The sequence below is a fragment of the Strix uralensis genome, chromosome 11 (assembly GCF_047716275.1).
Source record: "Strix uralensis isolate ZFMK-TIS-50842 chromosome 11, bStrUra1, whole genome shotgun sequence".
Lineage (NCBI taxonomy): Eukaryota > Metazoa > Chordata > Aves > Strigiformes > Strigidae > Strix > Strix uralensis.
The window spans coordinates 6661324-6680474 of record NC_133982.1 but is presented as its reverse complement, the minus strand read 5'-3'; the positions used below and the strand labels follow the sequence as shown (position 1 = coordinate 6680474).

At 38.5% G+C, this 19151-nt stretch overlaps 1 protein-coding gene across 7 annotated transcripts in view; it reads left to right on the top strand.

The window, feature by feature from the left end:
• The window catches only part of TLN2 (talin 2), a 209792-nt gene extending 191000 nt beyond the window's left edge, over positions 1–18792 (top strand). For all 7 annotated transcript variants that reach the window (XM_074881059.1, XM_074881060.1, XM_074881056.1 and 4 more), the window contains 5 exons: positions 6423–6548; positions 9784–9846; positions 9939–10121; positions 14570–14695; positions 15651–18792. In XM_074881059.1, coding sequence (XP_074737160.1) covers positions 6423–6548; positions 9784–9846; positions 9939–10121; positions 14570–14695; positions 15651–15779 — 627 coding nt within the window. In that variant the 3' untranslated portion in view covers positions 15780–18792. The remainder of the gene's footprint in view (positions 1–6422; positions 6549–9783; positions 9847–9938; positions 10122–14569; positions 14696–15650) is intronic.
• The last annotated feature ends 359 nt before the right edge of the window (positions 18793–19151 follow it).

The following is a 19151-nucleotide window of genomic DNA, read 5'->3' as shown; positions in this document are numbered from 1 at the left end:
GACTCAGCAGAATGCGAAAGACCTTCAGGATTTTCTAAAATAAAAACATAACTTTATGCCATGCTAAAAGAGTAGCTGCCTCACTATCAAAACAGATATGTGGTATGACCATTTCTATTTAATTTTCCTGAAGGAAAATAAATTGCAGTTCATTATGAAAGCAAGTAGTGCTGCATGCTGCCAGGTCATTTCAAATGTGTCTCTGAATATATTCTATAAAATTAAGCCAACTATTTTCATGTGTGGTACAGAGGGAAGATATGAAACTGCTGTTACTTATGGCTGTATGCATAGCTCACAAGACTGGATCACGGAGAATTGTTACCTTTTGCCTAGTGTGGAATAACAGGCAGGTTTTGGAAGAAATTACCATGTTGCCTAGAATTACATCTCTCTAAAATGAAAATCATGCTTTGGCTGTGTAATTGACATCAGGAAAGGACTGTGTATCTGTTTCCCTGTTTATGCTGCTTTGTAGGTGCAAAGCTGTTTTCTAAGTAAAGCTAATGAGAAGTCTTTCTAAAAAGCGGGGCCTCAAGAACATTCAGTGTTGGATGATTGTTTTTGGTGCAGGGTGGTATTTTGTCATTCAGGAACATCAGATGAAATAGTTCTTGGTAGCTTCACTCTTTGAGGACTACCCCCACCCCCCCTGCTTAGTGATGGGAATAAATTAGCTCATGAAAAAGAAATGCTCTTTGTCCTGCATTTTTTAACAAGTACATCCATTTTGTTTATAAAGAAAAATGGTCCTTTATAATGAGATTCTACAAAGCAGAGGACACAGGCTGAGTCTGAGGAGAGGAAGAGTCCTCCATCACCTTTTCTATACAATCACTGCACAATAGCATATGTGTGTTGCCTAGTAACCGTGGAGCAGTTTCCTTCCAACATCTAAGCCACTCCAGGGTCATTGTAATTTCCCAGTGAATGCAGATCTCACACCTGCTCCTTATTTAACATGTTAATTTGAGTATCCAGTCTGCCTGTGATTTATTGGTCTGTTTATTTGTCATTTTCTGAAACTGAAACTCACCCAACGATTTATTTAATTTGGGATTTAAACAGCTTTTACACCCTTTTTTAGATGTTTAATCCCTTTCACAATATGGATTGTAATACACATCAAAGGTACTAGGAAGATCACAGAGTGGCTCAAATACCACTTTTTCTGCTGAAGACTTGTAGCTTTTATCCTCCCAGAGTAGGATTTCCTGCTTTGAACAGGTTCTCTCTTTCTGATGCTTGTCTTTGACAACATACATAGTGTTGTAGTGTGAATGCCCAGACTAGGTAAGGGGATTAATACAATTGATTTTTCTTATGCTTAGTCTATGAAACGCAGGAATGGTAGCTATCTTCTACAATGGAACAGACCACTGGTCCAGCTAGACCAATATCCTGCTTTGGTTAACAGTAATCATCGTCAAGTGAACTTGCAGAGAAGTCCTTAGTTGGTAATTTTAGAATAATCTGCCTGCAGGAAATCCATCATCTTTGTCATTATTAATTGGTGGCTGGCTTTCTGGTTTTGGGTAAGCTTCTGTTATTGGGGCAGGGAGTGGGAGTCATTTGATTTAGGCTTGAAATTTTCATCTTTGTGTGTTCCATTTTGTCTGTTATTTCTAAAGAAAAAAATCAGTAGTTGAAGGTAGAGTTTTTTCTCATTTGTTCCTCTACCTTAATTTTTTAATACTTCTGGATTTTTTTAATTCTTCTTTATCTTGTTTTCTTTTCATATTTTTGCACCTATCACGCCCCCTTGATGTTTTAAACTGATACCAATAGTGAGAGGTCTTCATTTTCCACTACTGGGAATCATCTTATCCCAGAGAACAATCGCTAGTAGGACACTGATCTGCTAACTGCTGCCCATGTTTTATTGTATGATGCATATTCTATTTGCTTTAAATCCTGGTCGTTTGGCTACTGGTGAAAGTGCTCCTAAAATGCTTAGTCCGTTAGTCCACTGCCCCATTGATACCCTGTTAATATCTGTCTTTCTTCTGAGCTTATATCTTGCAAGCACTTTGAGGACTCCTAACTAAGTAGGTCTTGTTACTCTTCCCTGTAACACAAAACCTGTTCAGTGTTCTCGTTGCCGTGTTCAAGGTGGGGAATGATCTGTGAAGCAATGAGATCTTAATTGTTTATTAAACAAGTTTTGGCTGTTCTATTTCCTTTAAATACAACTAAGTTTTTTCTGAATGTGGACTCTTTTTTGTGTTCTCCATTTTTTGGAGGGTCAAGTCTTGCAATGCAGCCACATATTCTTCCTGTTATGCAAATATGCCACTGTCTGTAAAGTAACAACCCCCAAAATTAGTAATTTTTTGAAGAAGAAAAACATTTTGTCTAATAAAAACTACATGCTTCACTAATACTGGAAAAAGAACACTTCTAAGGAAAAAGGTGCAGTAGATGAGGTGCAACAGCAAAGAGCACTGCTGTACCTGCTCTACTCTGTTGGTATGCTCTTCATGCTTCAGTGCAGGATTATGCCTTCAAACAAGTGTCTTTAGTAGTCAATAGAGTTCCCTGCTGTTAGCTTTCAGCAGTTTGTCCTTTTTTTTTCCCCAAGATGAATCAAACCTGGATGCCTTTTTCTGCAGGACTCTGTGTGATATGTTTGATATATTAGGTTGTTATTTAATCCAACTATATATCAAACATATTCCTACAGTGTCCTGCCCTGTCTCCGGGGGTTTTAACATAGTAGAAGGCAATATGAAGGAGTACATTCACTCACAAGCAGGTTTAGAAGACTTCCTGCAGACTCCTAATCTAGTCTGATGTAAAATATATACATCAAGGGCTCCTTTATCAGTAAAGTTGATCTTGGAGGGACTTTTAAGTTGTGTAGGGCCTTTTATGACAGTGAGCAGCACCTGTGCCAAGAACTGACTTTCACTGAAACGGTTATTATGTTTTCCATGGCTCAGTGCAGTAACTTACCCATAATGGTTTTCTCTTTATGAAACAGAAGATGAGAGCTGCTTCAAAATAAAATGGTTTGTCTTCTGTAATTTTTTTCTACTGTTTACCAGTGAGATTGGGGGCTCATTTGTTCTGCTATTAACCCTGACTTTATTTATGCTACCCCTAATAATGAAGATTCTATATAAAGCTGGTTAAAATACAGTACAGAATCATCTCAAATTATATTTTTTTTTAATGGTGCAGTCAACATTTTCAATATATTTCATGCTACAGACTAACAATTTTGGTTTGTCTGTTCTGGTGACTTCATTTTCCAATCCATTTATACCCGTACGTAGTCAATAACAGTTTATTAGTTTCAGCTTGTGGAAAAAGAGATGCTGATCTTCATGGGGGCTACTTGAGGAAGGAGAAGCTAATCACTTGTCTCATAGATCTGGTTTTCTAAAGAAATCCAAGTAGCCCTCTCAAGTGACTAAAATCTTACAAAGTAGAATTTTCTGCCGTGTGTCACATCACTGCTCCTAACGTTGTTTATGAAGGCTGTGAGCTGACACATGTTGTGATGAGTGTGAATTTAAGACAGTTCAGGACACACTCTTTTAATAAAGGGAATGGGTAGAAGAATTACTTCTCTTGTAGGGCATTTTGCTGTGTTCAGACTTGGACTGCTACATGTCCTTATTGCTGAGGAATGCTCTTCCGAGAGTACAGGCAGTTAAACATACCCACCGTGCTGACTGAGCATTGTGCCTACTTCCCCATTTCAAACATGAGAATCCAGCCCTTAGATGTCATACCTGAGAATGCTGAAGGGAGAACTGCAGGGAAGGACTAGAAAACAAGGATTTATTAGAAAAGATGAAAACTCAACAGAAGTTCCGCAGTTTGAGTCCTGTGTAAGGCTGCTTCAAAAATAATTTCTCCACAGAAGGGATCATCTGTCAATAGAAAACTTTCTTCTTTTTTTCCAGAAATCAAAGAAGTTGTGAGATGACAGGAAATGTAGGATTTGAAAGTTTGAGAAACTCAGGGTGTGGTTTCTTCTCCTCACCCCCAAAATTTCAATGTAATTGGAAAGAAATTCATTTGGTACATGGCGGGGGGGGGGGGGGGGGGCGGGCAGAATCTGTTATCTGATGAGATACTAAGGTTTAGCTATCTGTTTTCCTGCTGAGCTTTACCTGCTGCTCCACAGTTGAAGTTAATCCAGCCATTGTACAATAACATTGTCAGTAATGCAAGATTTGATCTTTCTGCATTCCCTCCGAAAGTAATAATTTTTGCTTAGCACTTACATGCAATATTTAGTCCACTAACTATGTTGAAATGAGTTCAAACTACTACTTTCCTTCAGCCTCTTTTTGGTGGCTGTTCTTTTGCAAATGGAATACCATTTGGGCATATATACAGCTGCCTGATAAATCAGAGTCTGGCCATGGGCATTTTCTTAGACTTCACTAAAGAATGAAACCTCCTTTATAATAAAAAAGCAGATACTGAAATGCTCCCTTGCAGAAGTTTGAATTCCTGGCAATGCTGACATGTAAAGAATAATACACATAATATGTTTTGTTATGTTGGAAATGAAAATTCTAAAACTATAACAGGGAGCCTTAGACAAAAGTAAAAGCGCAGTAACAGTCTATTAAATTGACTATCATCCAATGGTACTTTTGTTGATATTTCACTTTAAATCATTAGTCGACTTAAATCAAAGTCAACAATACATCTATTTTAATAATGAAAAGAAATCTGATAGTGACTATACTGAATTCCATTTAGTCACTTTGGTTTTGTGATGTCGTGATTGAAGTAAGAGTTTTATAAAGAAGACTTGAGGCCTGTTGCATAAATTCAGGACCCAGTGTGATCACCACTTAGATATAATAATGGTCGTGATGTTACATTGCAAGTATTGCCAAAAATTCATGTTGGAACATGACTTGCTCACTTTAAAAGCAATTTCTTATACTTTTATTACAAAGACATATGCTTCAGTTGATGGGATTAGCCGAAAAGCAAGGCAAGACAAATACTTTTCCTTGAATTAAGTGGCTTTTCCTAAAGGACAAGAAAAACTTTAAAGTCCCAAACAACTTAATCTACAAATCAGATTTTATTTTCAGATCATTCAGTTTTTCTGGTGTCTATGGATGCTATGGTTTCATCTCCTGGACTTTGTTTTAGTTATGTGGCAGTTATGTCTGTAGGACTGAGCACTGCTTGATGTGCCATTTTGTAATGATTTGTAATTATTCACCATTATTTTATAATTGACTAATATGTCATCAGTTTGCAGTAACAGGAGAACTAAATCTGACTTAAATTTAGATGGATGTGCTTAGACTTGGAAATGAAGTGCCTGGTTTTCTAACTCAAAGCCCACTTAGCTGGTGTTCCTAAAGTTAGTTATTTGACACAAGAATGCTGTGGTTGCATAAGTTGGAAGAAACCTGTATTTCAAAAGCCTTATCTCTTGCAAGGTGCTCTGTTCTGGTATTGTATCCACTAGCCCTACTGGTCATACTGCATTGGATTCTGGTAGGCTTGTGATTTGATCACAAACAAAATACATTCTGTTCATTTATTTTGTATAAAAAACAATCAGAATACATGGCCCAGGCCTGATTTTTTTTAAAATAACAGTAACTGTTTATCTATTTTGTTAACTGTTCAGAAGCTAGCACGTGTGCTTAAATGGATGAATGTTTTCAGTATTTGTTTAAATTATTAGAAAGCCAGGGAAGTTGTTTTATGGAACAATAGATTTGAATTTAAATAGCAAGGAACCTCATTAGGAACAGCTGATCTCTCTATTTGCACATGCTTGTTGAAAGACACGTTTGGATGACTGAAGTGTTCCAGACAGACCTTTGGAACTTCATATCTCCGAGATGACTAAACTGGACTGCTTCAAAATGCTGCTCTCTGTGAAATGACAGCTCTTACCAAAAACTGTTCAATCTATGCACTTGCTTGGTATCTACATTACATTCCTTAGTACAGGTGAATGAGATAATATACATTTATCACTGTTCTTTTTTAATGCTTTAAGCCTTTAGAAAATGCTCTGCCTAGTTTAGCAGACCTGGAAGCCAGTATTATAGCACTACAAAGATAATCTTGATATGGAAAACCAACAGTTTCTTTTCAGGCCTGCACTCTTCTGAATCTAGTTTTGAGTAGCCCTAGTGGAGGTAATGTATCAGAAAGTCAAAGGCAATTCTTTAAGTATCTTGTGTGATACTCAATTTCACGTGTGAGCAGCCACAAGGGCGCCATTTAATATTTAAATTCATTTATGTTGACTCCCAGCTTTAGTCCACACGAAACTCCTTTGCAGAAAATGTTGTAGGTCTTACTGAATTTACTGATGTGTTCCAAAATCTTCTTGTGTCACTTTGTTTTACGTCCTCATTCTTGAAAATACAGCTGCTTTCAGGTGAATAATCTGTGACATTGTTCTTTCTTGGTTATAGCAAGCAGATGAGACTCTGGATTTTGAAGAACAGATCCTGGAAGCAGCTAAATCCATTGCAGCTGCTACCAGTGCCCTCGTGAAGTCAGCTTCAGCAGCCCAGAGAGAACTGGTGGCACAGGGAAAGGTGGGTAAACAGGACAAGTAGCAACAGTAGGGGTGGGGAAAGCATCAAAATTGAATCTAGTCTCTTAACTGTTCTCTGTTAAAAAGTAGGAAAGGAGCTTGGGAACGACTAATGAAATTTTAAATCTTTTCATTGCTCATCACAATACATGGCCCAGGCCTGGTTCTGTTTAACAAAACACAATTATGTTTTTTTAAACCTCACAAGTGTAATCAAGTGTTTGGCTCTTCAGATGTTTCAGCTGTGGGGAGTTTTTGTGCTTGTGGGGTTTTTTTCATTTCATGAAGATCTGTGATTCAAGCTAGTAATGTATAGTCCCACAAGACAGCTTGGACATCCTAAAACAAATGTCACAAGTGTGCACCACCACACTGGACCAAGAATAGCAAAGGGCCTCCCTAATTGTGCCCTCAATGTTTTGTTGTCTGCTTCAATGGGGACACAGGCCTGCATGCAAATTCAGTACATTCAAGTGGACGTGCTTGTAATTACTGTTGGGACCAGTGGACAGAGTGTTTCTGACATGTGGTGTCCTTTTGGTCAGGATTGAGGTCTTTGTAATTCCATTGCATATCCATCACTGTTTTTTTTTTCCCAGTTAATATACTTTGAAACTTAAAATCTGAACATCAAACAGATATGTTGCCTGTGAGAACAATTTGTTATAGGATCATTGTTGTTGTATAGTTATGGTTTCCAATTTCATCTAATTCTTTATTCTGAGCAGGCTGTGTCATGGATCCTGTCACAAAAGCTCTATGCTGTCTACTTCAGCTAGGATTCCTGGGGAGCTTGTGCTTTGACTTCCAGCAAGAGCACAGAGCACTTGTTTCAGAACAATAGTGATGTAACTGTTTGAAAAGACCCACCATAAGCTCTAGTCGTGGAACTTATCAATAATGCATAAAATAATATATTGTTAATACCCATTAAAATCTGGCTGTGGAGACAGTCCAAAAAAAAAGAGAATTTTGACTTACCTGCTTCACTTAGATTGTTGTGCAGTCTGCTTTTATGTGATAAGACCTGTTCTTATTTAGTCTCATTGTGACATACAGTTTGCTTTACTTTCCTCAGCACCACTACTGTAAAGTTATACAGAATAATACAGAATGTATTTCTATCCTGGTACCAGGCCTGAATCTCCCTCAGGTAGTTTTGGCTTCTTTGCTCCCACAGATACATTTCTATTTGCGTCTTTCAGATTGAGGCTGACAGCACTTGCATCCTATTCCAGCCAAGTTCAGATAATTGCTAAAACCACTTTAATCTGTCTGTTTGAAGAAAGCTGTAGCTTGCTGTTCTAACAGAAGCACACCTGTCAAATACAGCGCCATATTAGCAGATCTGTTCAGCCTGCTTTATTGAATTTCTCCATCACTCTTCTATAGTAACTTGCAGAAAGATCAGGAATTTTTGCAGCAAATGGCTTTTACTGATAGTTTCTTGCCTGCTTGGAGGATCCGCAAATAATACTGTGGTCTTTAAGGGAAAAAATGAATCCCAACTAAATCAAAATTTAATGAAACACCAAACTTAAGAGTTGTTTGTGGCACATTCTCTCATTATACTTCTCACAAGTAAAGCAAGCCATTAAGATACTTCTGAAATAATGAAGCCCTAACCCGTTTTCCTTCTTTCTTTACTAATTACTAGTGCTTAGGTAATTGTCACTATGGGGTATCCTTTGACTGCTGTGGTAGCCTGTATCTCTAGGTCAGACAGAAGTACAAGGAGCTGCCTTCTAAAATGGCTGACCACAGTGAATGGCTCCAACCTGCTTGGTGGGAAGATTTTGTTCTTGATATTGGGGGAAATGTTTTGCTTTTGTAGGAAAACTTCTGAGGCATGTGGTAGGGATTCCTCCCATAAGAACATGGCTGGCATGTAGGCGGGAAGGAGAAGTTTGATCTGCTCCACATCCATCACTTCAGTACTGAACAGTAAATGGTACTAACCGTTGGCTTAGATTCCTCACTGACCATTTTATTTCATATGGAGGCAGTGGGAAATTCTTACCCAATTGCATGGATGAATGCAAACCAGGGATGTTCTTGTCCCAAATAAATTTCCGACATTGCTTGGTAAAGACTGTGAAGGTATCTTACAGAACAAATTGGTGCAATATTGTAGTTGAAGAGTTTGTTAAAGAAATTTTAAGCTAAACTACTTTCCCCTGTTGAATTGTTATAAAATCATTAATTTGATATTAGGCATCCGTTTCCATTTCTGCAGTATAGATGAAGTCTGGGAAGTTGGATCCGATTTATCTTCTTTCACATCACCCCCCTTATTCACTCACACATGCACGCACACACACAAAATTCAGATACCACTAACTACACTCCTACATCTGTGGTCTACTTAAAATACATTTTCTGGGGTTGATGAGGCAAAAAAACCTAAAGAATTCAGGGACCTAGCATATTCTTTTGTATAAATGATTTCTCAGTTATACAGAAGTGTCATCATAGCTATGAGAGAACACATCTTCTGTTTATGTTGATGCTACACATAAGGATTCAATTCCAATCTCTGGGATCTTCATTATGCATGAATCCATGTTTCCATTTCTTTCAAAATACAGTAAGTTTCTGGACCATGTGTACACTTCACATCTTCCAGCTTCTCTCACAAAAACTCCCAGACTGGGCTGGCAATCAACTGTAGAATTCAGTTTCATTACTTTCATCTGACCTGCGAAGAAAACTGTCTCCTGGTTGATGCTGGTACTGCTGATGCCATGAACACTTCAGCTGATGAACCTGCTTTCCTCAGATGCCATTATTAGGCACGAAGACAGTTAGAGGTCTTTCCTATGGAGCTTTCTGGTTTGTACCTTCCCATAGTGCCAGAATCAGAAGAGATTCAGGAATGATGTAAATCCAAATGTGTTGTGGAGACAGAAATAAGTTATTTTAAAAGCCAGGAGATTAGGAACTACAGCTTCAACTGGTGCTTAGGCCAAAGTCTTGGCTGCAACAGTCATTACTCTGGGACTTCTACACGTGTTTCACGGACAGGTCAATTCAAGCAGCATAGGAAGTTGGACACTACATGAGCAGGCAGATGTGTGCTGGAAGCACACTCACTCTGACAACTAACTTTCAGTTGGATTTTCTGCTCCTGTATGTGCTGGGCACAGTCACAGGTGCAAGTGTTTCCTTTTCACATGGATTACAAAGCAGCTGTATTTTCTGTTTCATTGTAAGCCATCTCTGAACTGTTTTTACAGGTTGGAGCAATCCCTGCAAATGCAGCTGATGATGGACAGTGGTCTCAGGGACTTATTTCTGCTGTGAGTAACTACTTCTCTTAAGAAAAACTAGCACCTTCTCTGAAGAAATATCATGTGAGAATATACAGTGACTTTTTTTTACTGTCTCCCAGGCCCGAATGGTGGCAGCTGCAACCAGCAATCTCTGTGAAGCAGCTAATGCCTCAGTACAAGGCCACGCTAGTGAGGAGAAGCTCATCTCATCTGCCAAACAAGTGGCAGCTTCTACAGCACAGTTGCTTGTGGCTTGCAAAGTGAAGGCTGATCATGACTCTGAAGCCATGAGGAGGCTACAGGTATTTGTGTTCTTAATTACTGAAAACCCATAGTAGTGCTATGTAAACCCTGCTTTAGCACTGCGTCAACAAACCCCAAATTTTAAGAATAGTTTCTTGAATTTTCAGAATTCTGTTCAGTTTTTCTTCCTTGTGGGATTCTGGGGCACTTTCATTCATCAAGGATGATGTGACTGTGCATTTGTCATTACTCAGCAGTAGCTAAAGCTCACTTCACTGCTTGTTTTATTCTTCATTTTTAAAAGATGTTGAGAGATGCAAATGCTGACTGGCCTGTGCCAAGCCCTGGCTTAGGTGCAATATTGATAGATTTATATTCATAATAAGCCACAGGAATACATGAGCTGAGAATGTTTACTACATGCATTTTTATAGTGACTGAGTATACTTGGTTTCTCTGCAATTATTCTGCATTCAGTTAGACTCCCACTGAGCTTGCAAACAGGTAAGCACGCTTAACTTGGTTGCACGTGAGTATCCTCCTGACCTCTGCAAGGTTATTGCATATGTTCTGCAAAGTACTCGCCTAAGTGCCAGCCTGGGTTGTGGCCAGTTTTCCTTTGTTTCTAGGGGTCAAGGGACAGTAATTGTAGGTAGAACATGTCTAAAATGGAGAATCATTGTCAGACAAAAACAAGAACAGAAGCTGATACAACATCGTCTGATTTAACTTTTCTATAGGAAACTGGTTCCCTTTTACATTACACATCCGCTTCATGTTGAGCTTCTCTGAACTATTACTGAATTAACACTGTGTTATGATGGGCAAAATCTAATGTCTCCAGAGTTTTGTTTAAGGGTGTTCATTTTAAAAATGGCTACAGCCTTCTCATACATCCTGTCCTGCAGGCTTAGCCTGGAATGTAAGAACTATTTCAGCTCCTTTTTTTCATACCATCAACATAGAGTATCTTTGGCAATAGTGAAATTTCCCCTTTTCCTCTTATTTACGCAGATGCTACTAATGGACACGCAGTATAACAGTTCATGTATGGATAGGTAGAATCAAGTTCAACAGAAATACATACAACTAAGTATCTGTCTGAGCAAGAGGAATTGATGTCATCAGATTTTTCAAAGCATAAAAAAATGGGTACAATATTTGGAAGGAAAAAATAAATGTATAAGTGTGTGAACAATGTGTTTGTTTCTATAAAAAACAGTGGCATGTTAGTGTTATACCTAGGGATGAGATGGTTTTAGTGCTTTATAGTGGACTCTTATGGATTGACTTTGTTAAGGGTCTGTGGGGGAGGTATCAGTAACTGGAAGAAAGTTCTGACTGTAATGCGACCTGCAATTTAACATCAAATGCCAAGATGGGTCTGCAGGAATTTCAGATACAGACCAAACAATAGAAACAGGAACAAAATCAAGTACTAGAGACTGTTTTCTCAGCTCTGCCAGGAAATTCAGGGGACTCAGTCACTGTAGGCAACTATTATTAAATAGACATCAAATGTGAATAGTTGGAAGGGAATGTGAAGGAAACGAGCCCAAGCACGGATTGAAGTTGAACTTTGCCGCTTTACCAACCTTCATGTTAGTCCCAAAATTAAAAGTGAAGGGAAAAGCAGTTTGGACTTGGAAATAATGTCCTTTATCATAGCAAAACCAGTGCGTTGATGTCTACTAAATATTTTTACTGGTGGATTTGTCAGAACTACTGAGGCTTTTCAGCTGGCTTTACCCCCAGTACAAATGTTTTCACATAGCTTTAATCGATAGGTTAGGTTCAGGAGTCTGAGTGTATGGGTTTTCTCTTTCCTACCCCACAAACAAATGCAGGCTTTGGGAGAAGACATCTGAACTGCATTTCCCATGAATGCAGACTTGGAATGCACTGCTACAGAGTCTGTTCCAAAACTTAATGAAACAAATGGAAATGTTTCTGTTCTCTTTGGATGAACTCCAGACTGAGCAGAGCAAATTTTGAATTATTTGTCGTTGGGTCATTTCAGGTGGGATGAGAGTTAGGTTGAAAGGGAGATGAAGCTGGAAATATGGAATAAGACTGGGGGGGAGGTGGAAGGCAGGTTCAGAGCTGGTCCATGTGGTTTCCCCTCCTAGTGCCGCTGTGTCTCCAGCACGTGAGAGTGGGCTGTCTTGGCCAGCGGCCTGTGTGGGAATGAGTGTTCTCAGCGCACATGACATGACCTCTGGGGACATCAGGAACCACAGGACAGAGAGCTCTACTGTTCTCTCTCACTGACTGTCACAACACTGCAAATACCTACACTTTTTCTGCACGTTGTAAAAGTATTAATGTTGTCTACTGGTGGTGGTCACTGATTTGCTGTTAGATACTAGGGTTTAGGGTTTAATACAAGAACAGCCTTACTGGATCAGATGAAAAGTTCATTAAGCCCCATCTGTATCCTGATTCCAGCAGTGGCCACTAGGAAATGCTTAGAGAAGCAAGTAAGAACAGGATAAGCATGTGTGCTACTATCCTCTACTATGTTCTTGGCTTCTGAGCATTTTCAGCTCGGGAACTTCCCAAGCCAGATGCAGATTCCGTATGTTTAGTAATCCTTAGTGGTTTTCTCCTCTTAATTTATCCAGTCCTCCTTGACCCTGTGTAAACTTTTAGAGTCTAATTAATACTTCTTGAGCAGTAGATTAAGCTAGGACAGCTGTACCTACATCTGTCCCAACCTGCTTCTGCTGGTTTAAACCCACACAGTACCAATAGCTGAATGACATGCAAATCCACTCCTGTAGCACACAGGTCTCAAATTTTATTTACAGGATAGCCACCTTCCCAGTGCGGGGGTTCTAGCAAGACTTAACCATTCACATCCTTCTCTTCATGAAGTATTCAGTTCCTCTTGAGAGTATCTGGTACAAAGTAATGCTGTGCAAAGTCAGTTTGAGTAGTGATAAATTCATGTCACTCTGACCAGTCTATGTTACTGCAGGAGTGTTCATTACACGTTGCTTCTGGTATCTCAGGTAAATTCTTCATAATTACGTAAGATATCTCTCCATAGCACTCCACTGTGCACTAAAGACTTACCCATGGTAACAGGTGATCCAGGTGTTCCTCTTGCTCAGGAAGTGGAAGTATCTTTGAATGGTGCTCCATCCCACTCTCTAAAGTTGTTTCTTTGCTAAAGCATGTGAAATACATTTGAGGGCCCACCTTTCAGTATTTGTACATATAATTGGATAGAAAACATACAGCTAGGTCCCCCAGTCAGTCCCTCAGAATGAGTAACCATGACCCCTCCTAGCGCTAAGTCCACATCAGACCAAAAGTTTCTTTTCCTGCCTCTGTCCTGACATTGATGAATAGATAAAGAGATGGAAAGGAGGATGATTCCAATAAGAGCCAAGGAGGCGGCATAGGTCAAATTTTGGTATATCAACCAATTTAAAATACAAAATATCAGACATAAGACTTATCTGGGACTCACAAATTTAAAGGCCCACCAGTGGTACATGAAGGATCTCACTTACACCTCCATGTGCAGTACCCATTAAACCATGGACCATTCTTCTCCCACAGCCAGCTTTCCACCACTTTCACCAACTCTTAGTACACTGCAGCAAATTCAGTGCCAGATCTTACAATGCTGAGCTCTGTACTACCATCACCTGTCTGCACAGGGTATTTCCTAGCCAGTGGTCTTCAAGACCTCAGTGCTTCAGAAAAAGGTGCCAGCTCCATCTTTTACATTCATAGAAGAGAGGTTTTCATTTTGTTTGCCACAAGGACTTTTCTTCTCCATGGGGATCACAGTGGGAGATTCCAAAGCCACTCCCCTGGTATCCTCCTCTGGTTCCATTAAACCAGTGCCCGTGGACATGGTCATCACTGAGCATGCAGCGTGGACTCTCTACTGCCACCGTGTATTATAGTATAGCAAAGATAGCTCTGTCAGTGTTAGAATGCAGGTAGCTTAGTTACCTTTTTCTTTTTGATGCACAATTGCTGACACTACTCAGTTTAGACAACAAAATATGTATTACAAGTGTTTGTTTATCTTTAGAAATGAGAGAATTTTTTAAGGAAATAAAAGTTTAAATGTGAGATAATCATGGCTATGTAAGTGGCTAATTTGCCCTGATGAAAGTCCATTAATTTAAAAACTTTATTGCCTTAAAATGTTTCTTTATACGCTAGCTTTCATTTTCTGTACTTACTCCTCAAAAAAAAAAAATCTGATCAGTATTGTGCATAACATAGCTTGCAATTTCATCCACTGTTTTATTTCAAACTGTAGCGAAAAAAATCTTGGTTGTGACTTTCCCAACTTTTAGCTTCTTAAATAAAGGAATTGTACCATTGATTCTGAAAGATTAACTTGCTTCACTGGGAAAACCAAAACAAAACGCACCTTTTCTGTGTAGTCAAGCAAAGATGTTTTCGTTTTGATGCTCAGATAAATCCGTGTTAGTTATGCATTTTTGTTATTACTAAATTTTTCTTGTCTTTTTCAAAGGCTGCAGGAAATGCTGTCAAGCGAGCATCAGACAATCTTGTCAGAGCGGCCCAAAAAGCAGCATTTGGGAAAGCAGAGGATGATGACGTTGTGGTCAAAACAAAGTTTGTGGGTGGCATTGCTCAGGTTGGTACAATCACCCAAGAAGTAAAGCAGAGAAAAACTGTCACAGGAATGTGTCATAGTGTTACAGTGTCCATCTGCTGCATTGCAGGCTGGACAAATCTATGTAGAAATCTATGATAAATTACTTGATGCCTCACTGTTAAGTAACCACTGACCTAACAGCAAAGTGATACACTGTAAGATGTCTACACTTCTTCATTGAGCATTTACCATAATAACAGTTACCATTGTCCAATATCTTTTATTTTTGTGCTGATGAAGTTAATGGTTCTTTTCAAACTTCTCTTATGTGCTTTAAATATTCCCAAATCTTAATGGAACACTAGTTTGTATGTTTACAATCAAAAGAAATAGAGAGTGAGAGATAAGAACTGATGACATTTTGTTACTGCGACATAATAAATAAAGGGAAATAATAACAATGTTTAAAAATAGATTTCAAAGCTTTGAGGTTGTACCAACTTTTGTATTCACTGTTACAAATGAGGAACACCATATACTGTGGTCACTACTTAAAAGATACTGATATTTATCATTTCTGCATATCTGAAGTACTGTCATTTTTCCTTTGGCATTTTGAGATGCAGGAAAATACTGTGGATACCTGCAGTAATGAGTGTTCAATTTTACTGTCACTCAAACTTTGTTAAGACATGGTGCTTTTTCTACATGTGCTAACCCCTCACCCTGATGAATGTTGGGGGAGCACAGCACTATAAAATCCATCATGGATGTATGGTAAAACTCTTTAAGAAACAAGTGGGAATACGGTACTGTTCTCGATGGCATAGTCCTGGAACGTGGAAAAATTTGAGCAATTCCTGCCAAAGTCATTGACATTTGGTACTTCTCTGGAGAATGCTCAAGGCCTAGCTGTGACTGGTTTCATTGAGAAAGAAATCTTGTTTTACAGACAGTATTCCTTGCTGTCATAATTCATGCTTCTGTTTTCTAGATCATTGCTGCCCAAGAAGAAATGCTGAAGAAGGAAAGAGAGCTGGAAGAGGCAAGGAAAAAACTGGCTCAGATCCGCCAACAACAATATAAATTTCTACCCACAGAGCTAAGAGAAGATGAGGGTTAACCTGCTGAGATTTTCTTCTTTTTTTTTTTTTCTTTTTTTTCTTCTTTTTTTTTTTCCCTTTCTTTTAAAGAAATAAGCTAAAGGGGGACAGTACAGTGAGAACTGCTCTGACAACATTCTGATATGCCAAGCACTTACCTAAATAAACTGCCTGTCATAGCGTTGGATGAGCAGAGGGCAATAAACACTTGTTCTTTCTCATCTGGTCAGCTGAGGTGCATAATGATCAAATAATGGTACAGTGTTAGGTTCATCATTCCTGTTCCTTCCTTGACTTATATCTCAGGAGAGAATATTTTACTTTTTACTAAAGATACTAAGTCAGTATTATTGTCACTTTCCTGATGCTTGAGGTATTTATCATTCCTTGACTTGTTATAAAACATTCATAATATCAATAGGAAAACAGTCAAGAAATCTTTCATATGATAAATATCGCATGAGCTGGTGGTTCTCCCCCAACTACCCTTGTAAAAAGAAGACCAAGACGGAGAAGGATGTATGTCTGAGTGGAGAAACACGCATGAGTGTGGGTTTGAAGAAGATGCCTGTCCTCTCTCAGTGTTATATAGCTGGTTCACCCCAAAACTGGAGGAATTGTCTCTGCACCTGTTTGCACTAGTAGTATTACTCCTTACCTGATACCAACAAGCTTCTGCTTGTACAGTATTTAGGTTTACAAAATGTGGCAATCGCCATTCTGTAAAGAGCTCAGAAAACAAAGAAATGGAAACCTTGTCACTGCCTCAATAATAGCAGGTTCATGAAGGAAAATGCTGTTTCAATTATATACCTCTAATGTGTGACTACTTTTACAGTATTATACACACATACACATTCTCTAACATTGGACTGAATAGTTTGCGTTTTGCTTTTTAATTGAAGTTATCTGGTTCGTACTGTGGGATTTCTGTTAGAATGTATGTTAGTTAAAAAAGGGAAATGCCCAGTACAACAAAAGACTATCACAACTCTTGTTATTCTTTTAATAATTTCATTTATAATTATTTTGTTTTGAAACCTGTGGGTATTGTAGGAGAAAAGAAGAAGTGATTTACAAGTACACTTTTCCTGTAATATATTTTTAAAAAATCTGGACTCTAGGGAGTTTCTTTTCATAGTTGGTATTGATGAAAGTGTACTCACCAAGGAGTTGCAGAGAAGGAATAGCAGCAATCTATCAGCTATCTTTGTCTTCAGCTGCAGAAAGGTACGGTATGCTCTCAGTATCTCTGTTGTGACCTAAACAATAGCAATATGGGTAGAGTAACACATTTTACCCTGTCAAAGAAAGAACACAAATCACAGCAACTTTAACTAAAAAAAGCTTAATTATTTGACTAGCTACAGAAACACCATCTCTCCGAACAATTTCCAACATGCCTCCAACTCCAATCAAGCCCTCTTAAACAATAATGTCAAGTCTATTTAGGTCAAAGGATGTTGCCACTCCAGTCCTTCTGAAGGCTGTGCTGCCGTTTAGATACCTGCCAGGTGCATTCAGCTGAGCCTGTTACGTTACACACATACCCACCTAGTTGTCATTGTTGCAGAAATACTTGTCTTGTAGACTCAACAGTAACCCTGCTAGTTGTAGGTTTACCAGTTTAGATAGTGCTAACTCCTCATTTAAGTTACCTGCATGATATAATTACCAGGAATTTTGTCACACTAGTGTTAAATATATAGCAAAAAATTACTAGAGAATTAATAAATATTAAAGTGTACAAAGATTTTTTTTATTGTTAGAGTCTCTTCTCTGGTACTGACACATTTCAGACTCAGTAGAGTTGCTGGAGAATCCGCAGTCGGGAGACGGAAAAATTGGCAAATCCCAAATGGAATCACTAGCATCAACAGAAGTGCTGTGATGTGTAGGCTTGTTGCATATGCAAACCCTTACTATCAGAGACATGCAATTCTGAGTTCTGTAATTTTCCACTTCAGCACAATCTATTTGATTTTTTTTTTTTCTCACAGCTCACTGTGAGCAGTGTCACAGAATCTCAGTGTTAAGAATTCCTACACCAAAAAAAAAAGGCTTCCTGTAAATTTTTAGGCAGGAGGCTAAATTGGTGTTTATTGCTGTAAGACCTAAATAAAGACAGCTCTTGTGATAGGGATTTTCTGCTGGTGCTGGTAGGTTCAGCTTCTTTGTAGCTTATGACTCTATTTTTTTTACCTGGATAGCCTCACATTCCCATCTCTTTTTCGGAAAGATCTGCAATACAGATTTGTTATTGCTTCCCTTTCAACCTATGTTTAACGTATTTGGTCTCATTAAAGCATGAAGAAAGATATGCTGTCCTTAGCACCATGCCAGTATTTTATTGTAGGTATAAACTATTGTAACATATTTTGATCAGGATGGTATTTGCCAGTTTGAAAGAAGCCAAAAGCCTGGTCAAATGCAACTATGTATGAAAATTGTATAGCTAGAAAACTTTATCAGTATGTAGAAGGAAAGAGCATGCTCAAATTGTGTTCCAGATAAATTTGTTTGGGAAGTCCATTTTAGCACAGTTATTTTGAGACCCCTCTATTTCTGATTTAATGCCCCCTCTCATTTGACAGAAAGTACTGTTGTTTTTTCTCCTTAGCTATGTGCTCCAGAGAGGAACCACAGTCAGATGAGTAGGTGAGCCGAGCAACTGAAGTATTTTTTTACTCTGAATTTTGGGTCTTCATTTGGGAAACATTAAGAGACTATAAGCTCATCTAAAGTCTTTCTATTTCAATTTTTTCTTGCTGTTACAATTTGCAGTACCACTGAAGTCCACATGTGAATGTCTGTGGAGTTTGGAACTAGTCCATGCATTTATCTGACATGGAGACTTGCAGCAGGGAGTGACAAGTTGCAGTAAGGGACAGAAGCTAGTTAATAAGAAGGACAGATGTTTACTTTGTTCTGTTAATTTGTGAAATGGTAAACGAGCTCTGTTGTATCTCACCCTTCTTCATGTGGAATTCACTTTAAGGAATTGTATGCAAATTAAAAGCAAAATGCCTCAAAGTTGTTTGTGTACAAATAGTCTAGTGTTGTTTCCCCAGCTATTTAGAAAGTAATTTGAACATTTTATCATTTGTCTAAACATTTCTACATCAGAAGCCTCAAAGTAAGAAAAGTTTTAAAAACAAAAATTGAAGGCTAGACTTTGTTTCATCTGTCCCTTTCCTTTTGATTTTCTGCATCTTCAATACTTAATTCCTAATGAAGGGATAATCCAGAAGCCTCCTCAATGTAAGTATGTTTAGCTCATGAGCACAGTTTTGCTTTTAATCCATCCAAACTGATAAGATATTCACCACAGGAGTATGGCATGTGCCATCGCTACATTTATCGTCCCTACATTTTTTTTAATCTCTGGGTTT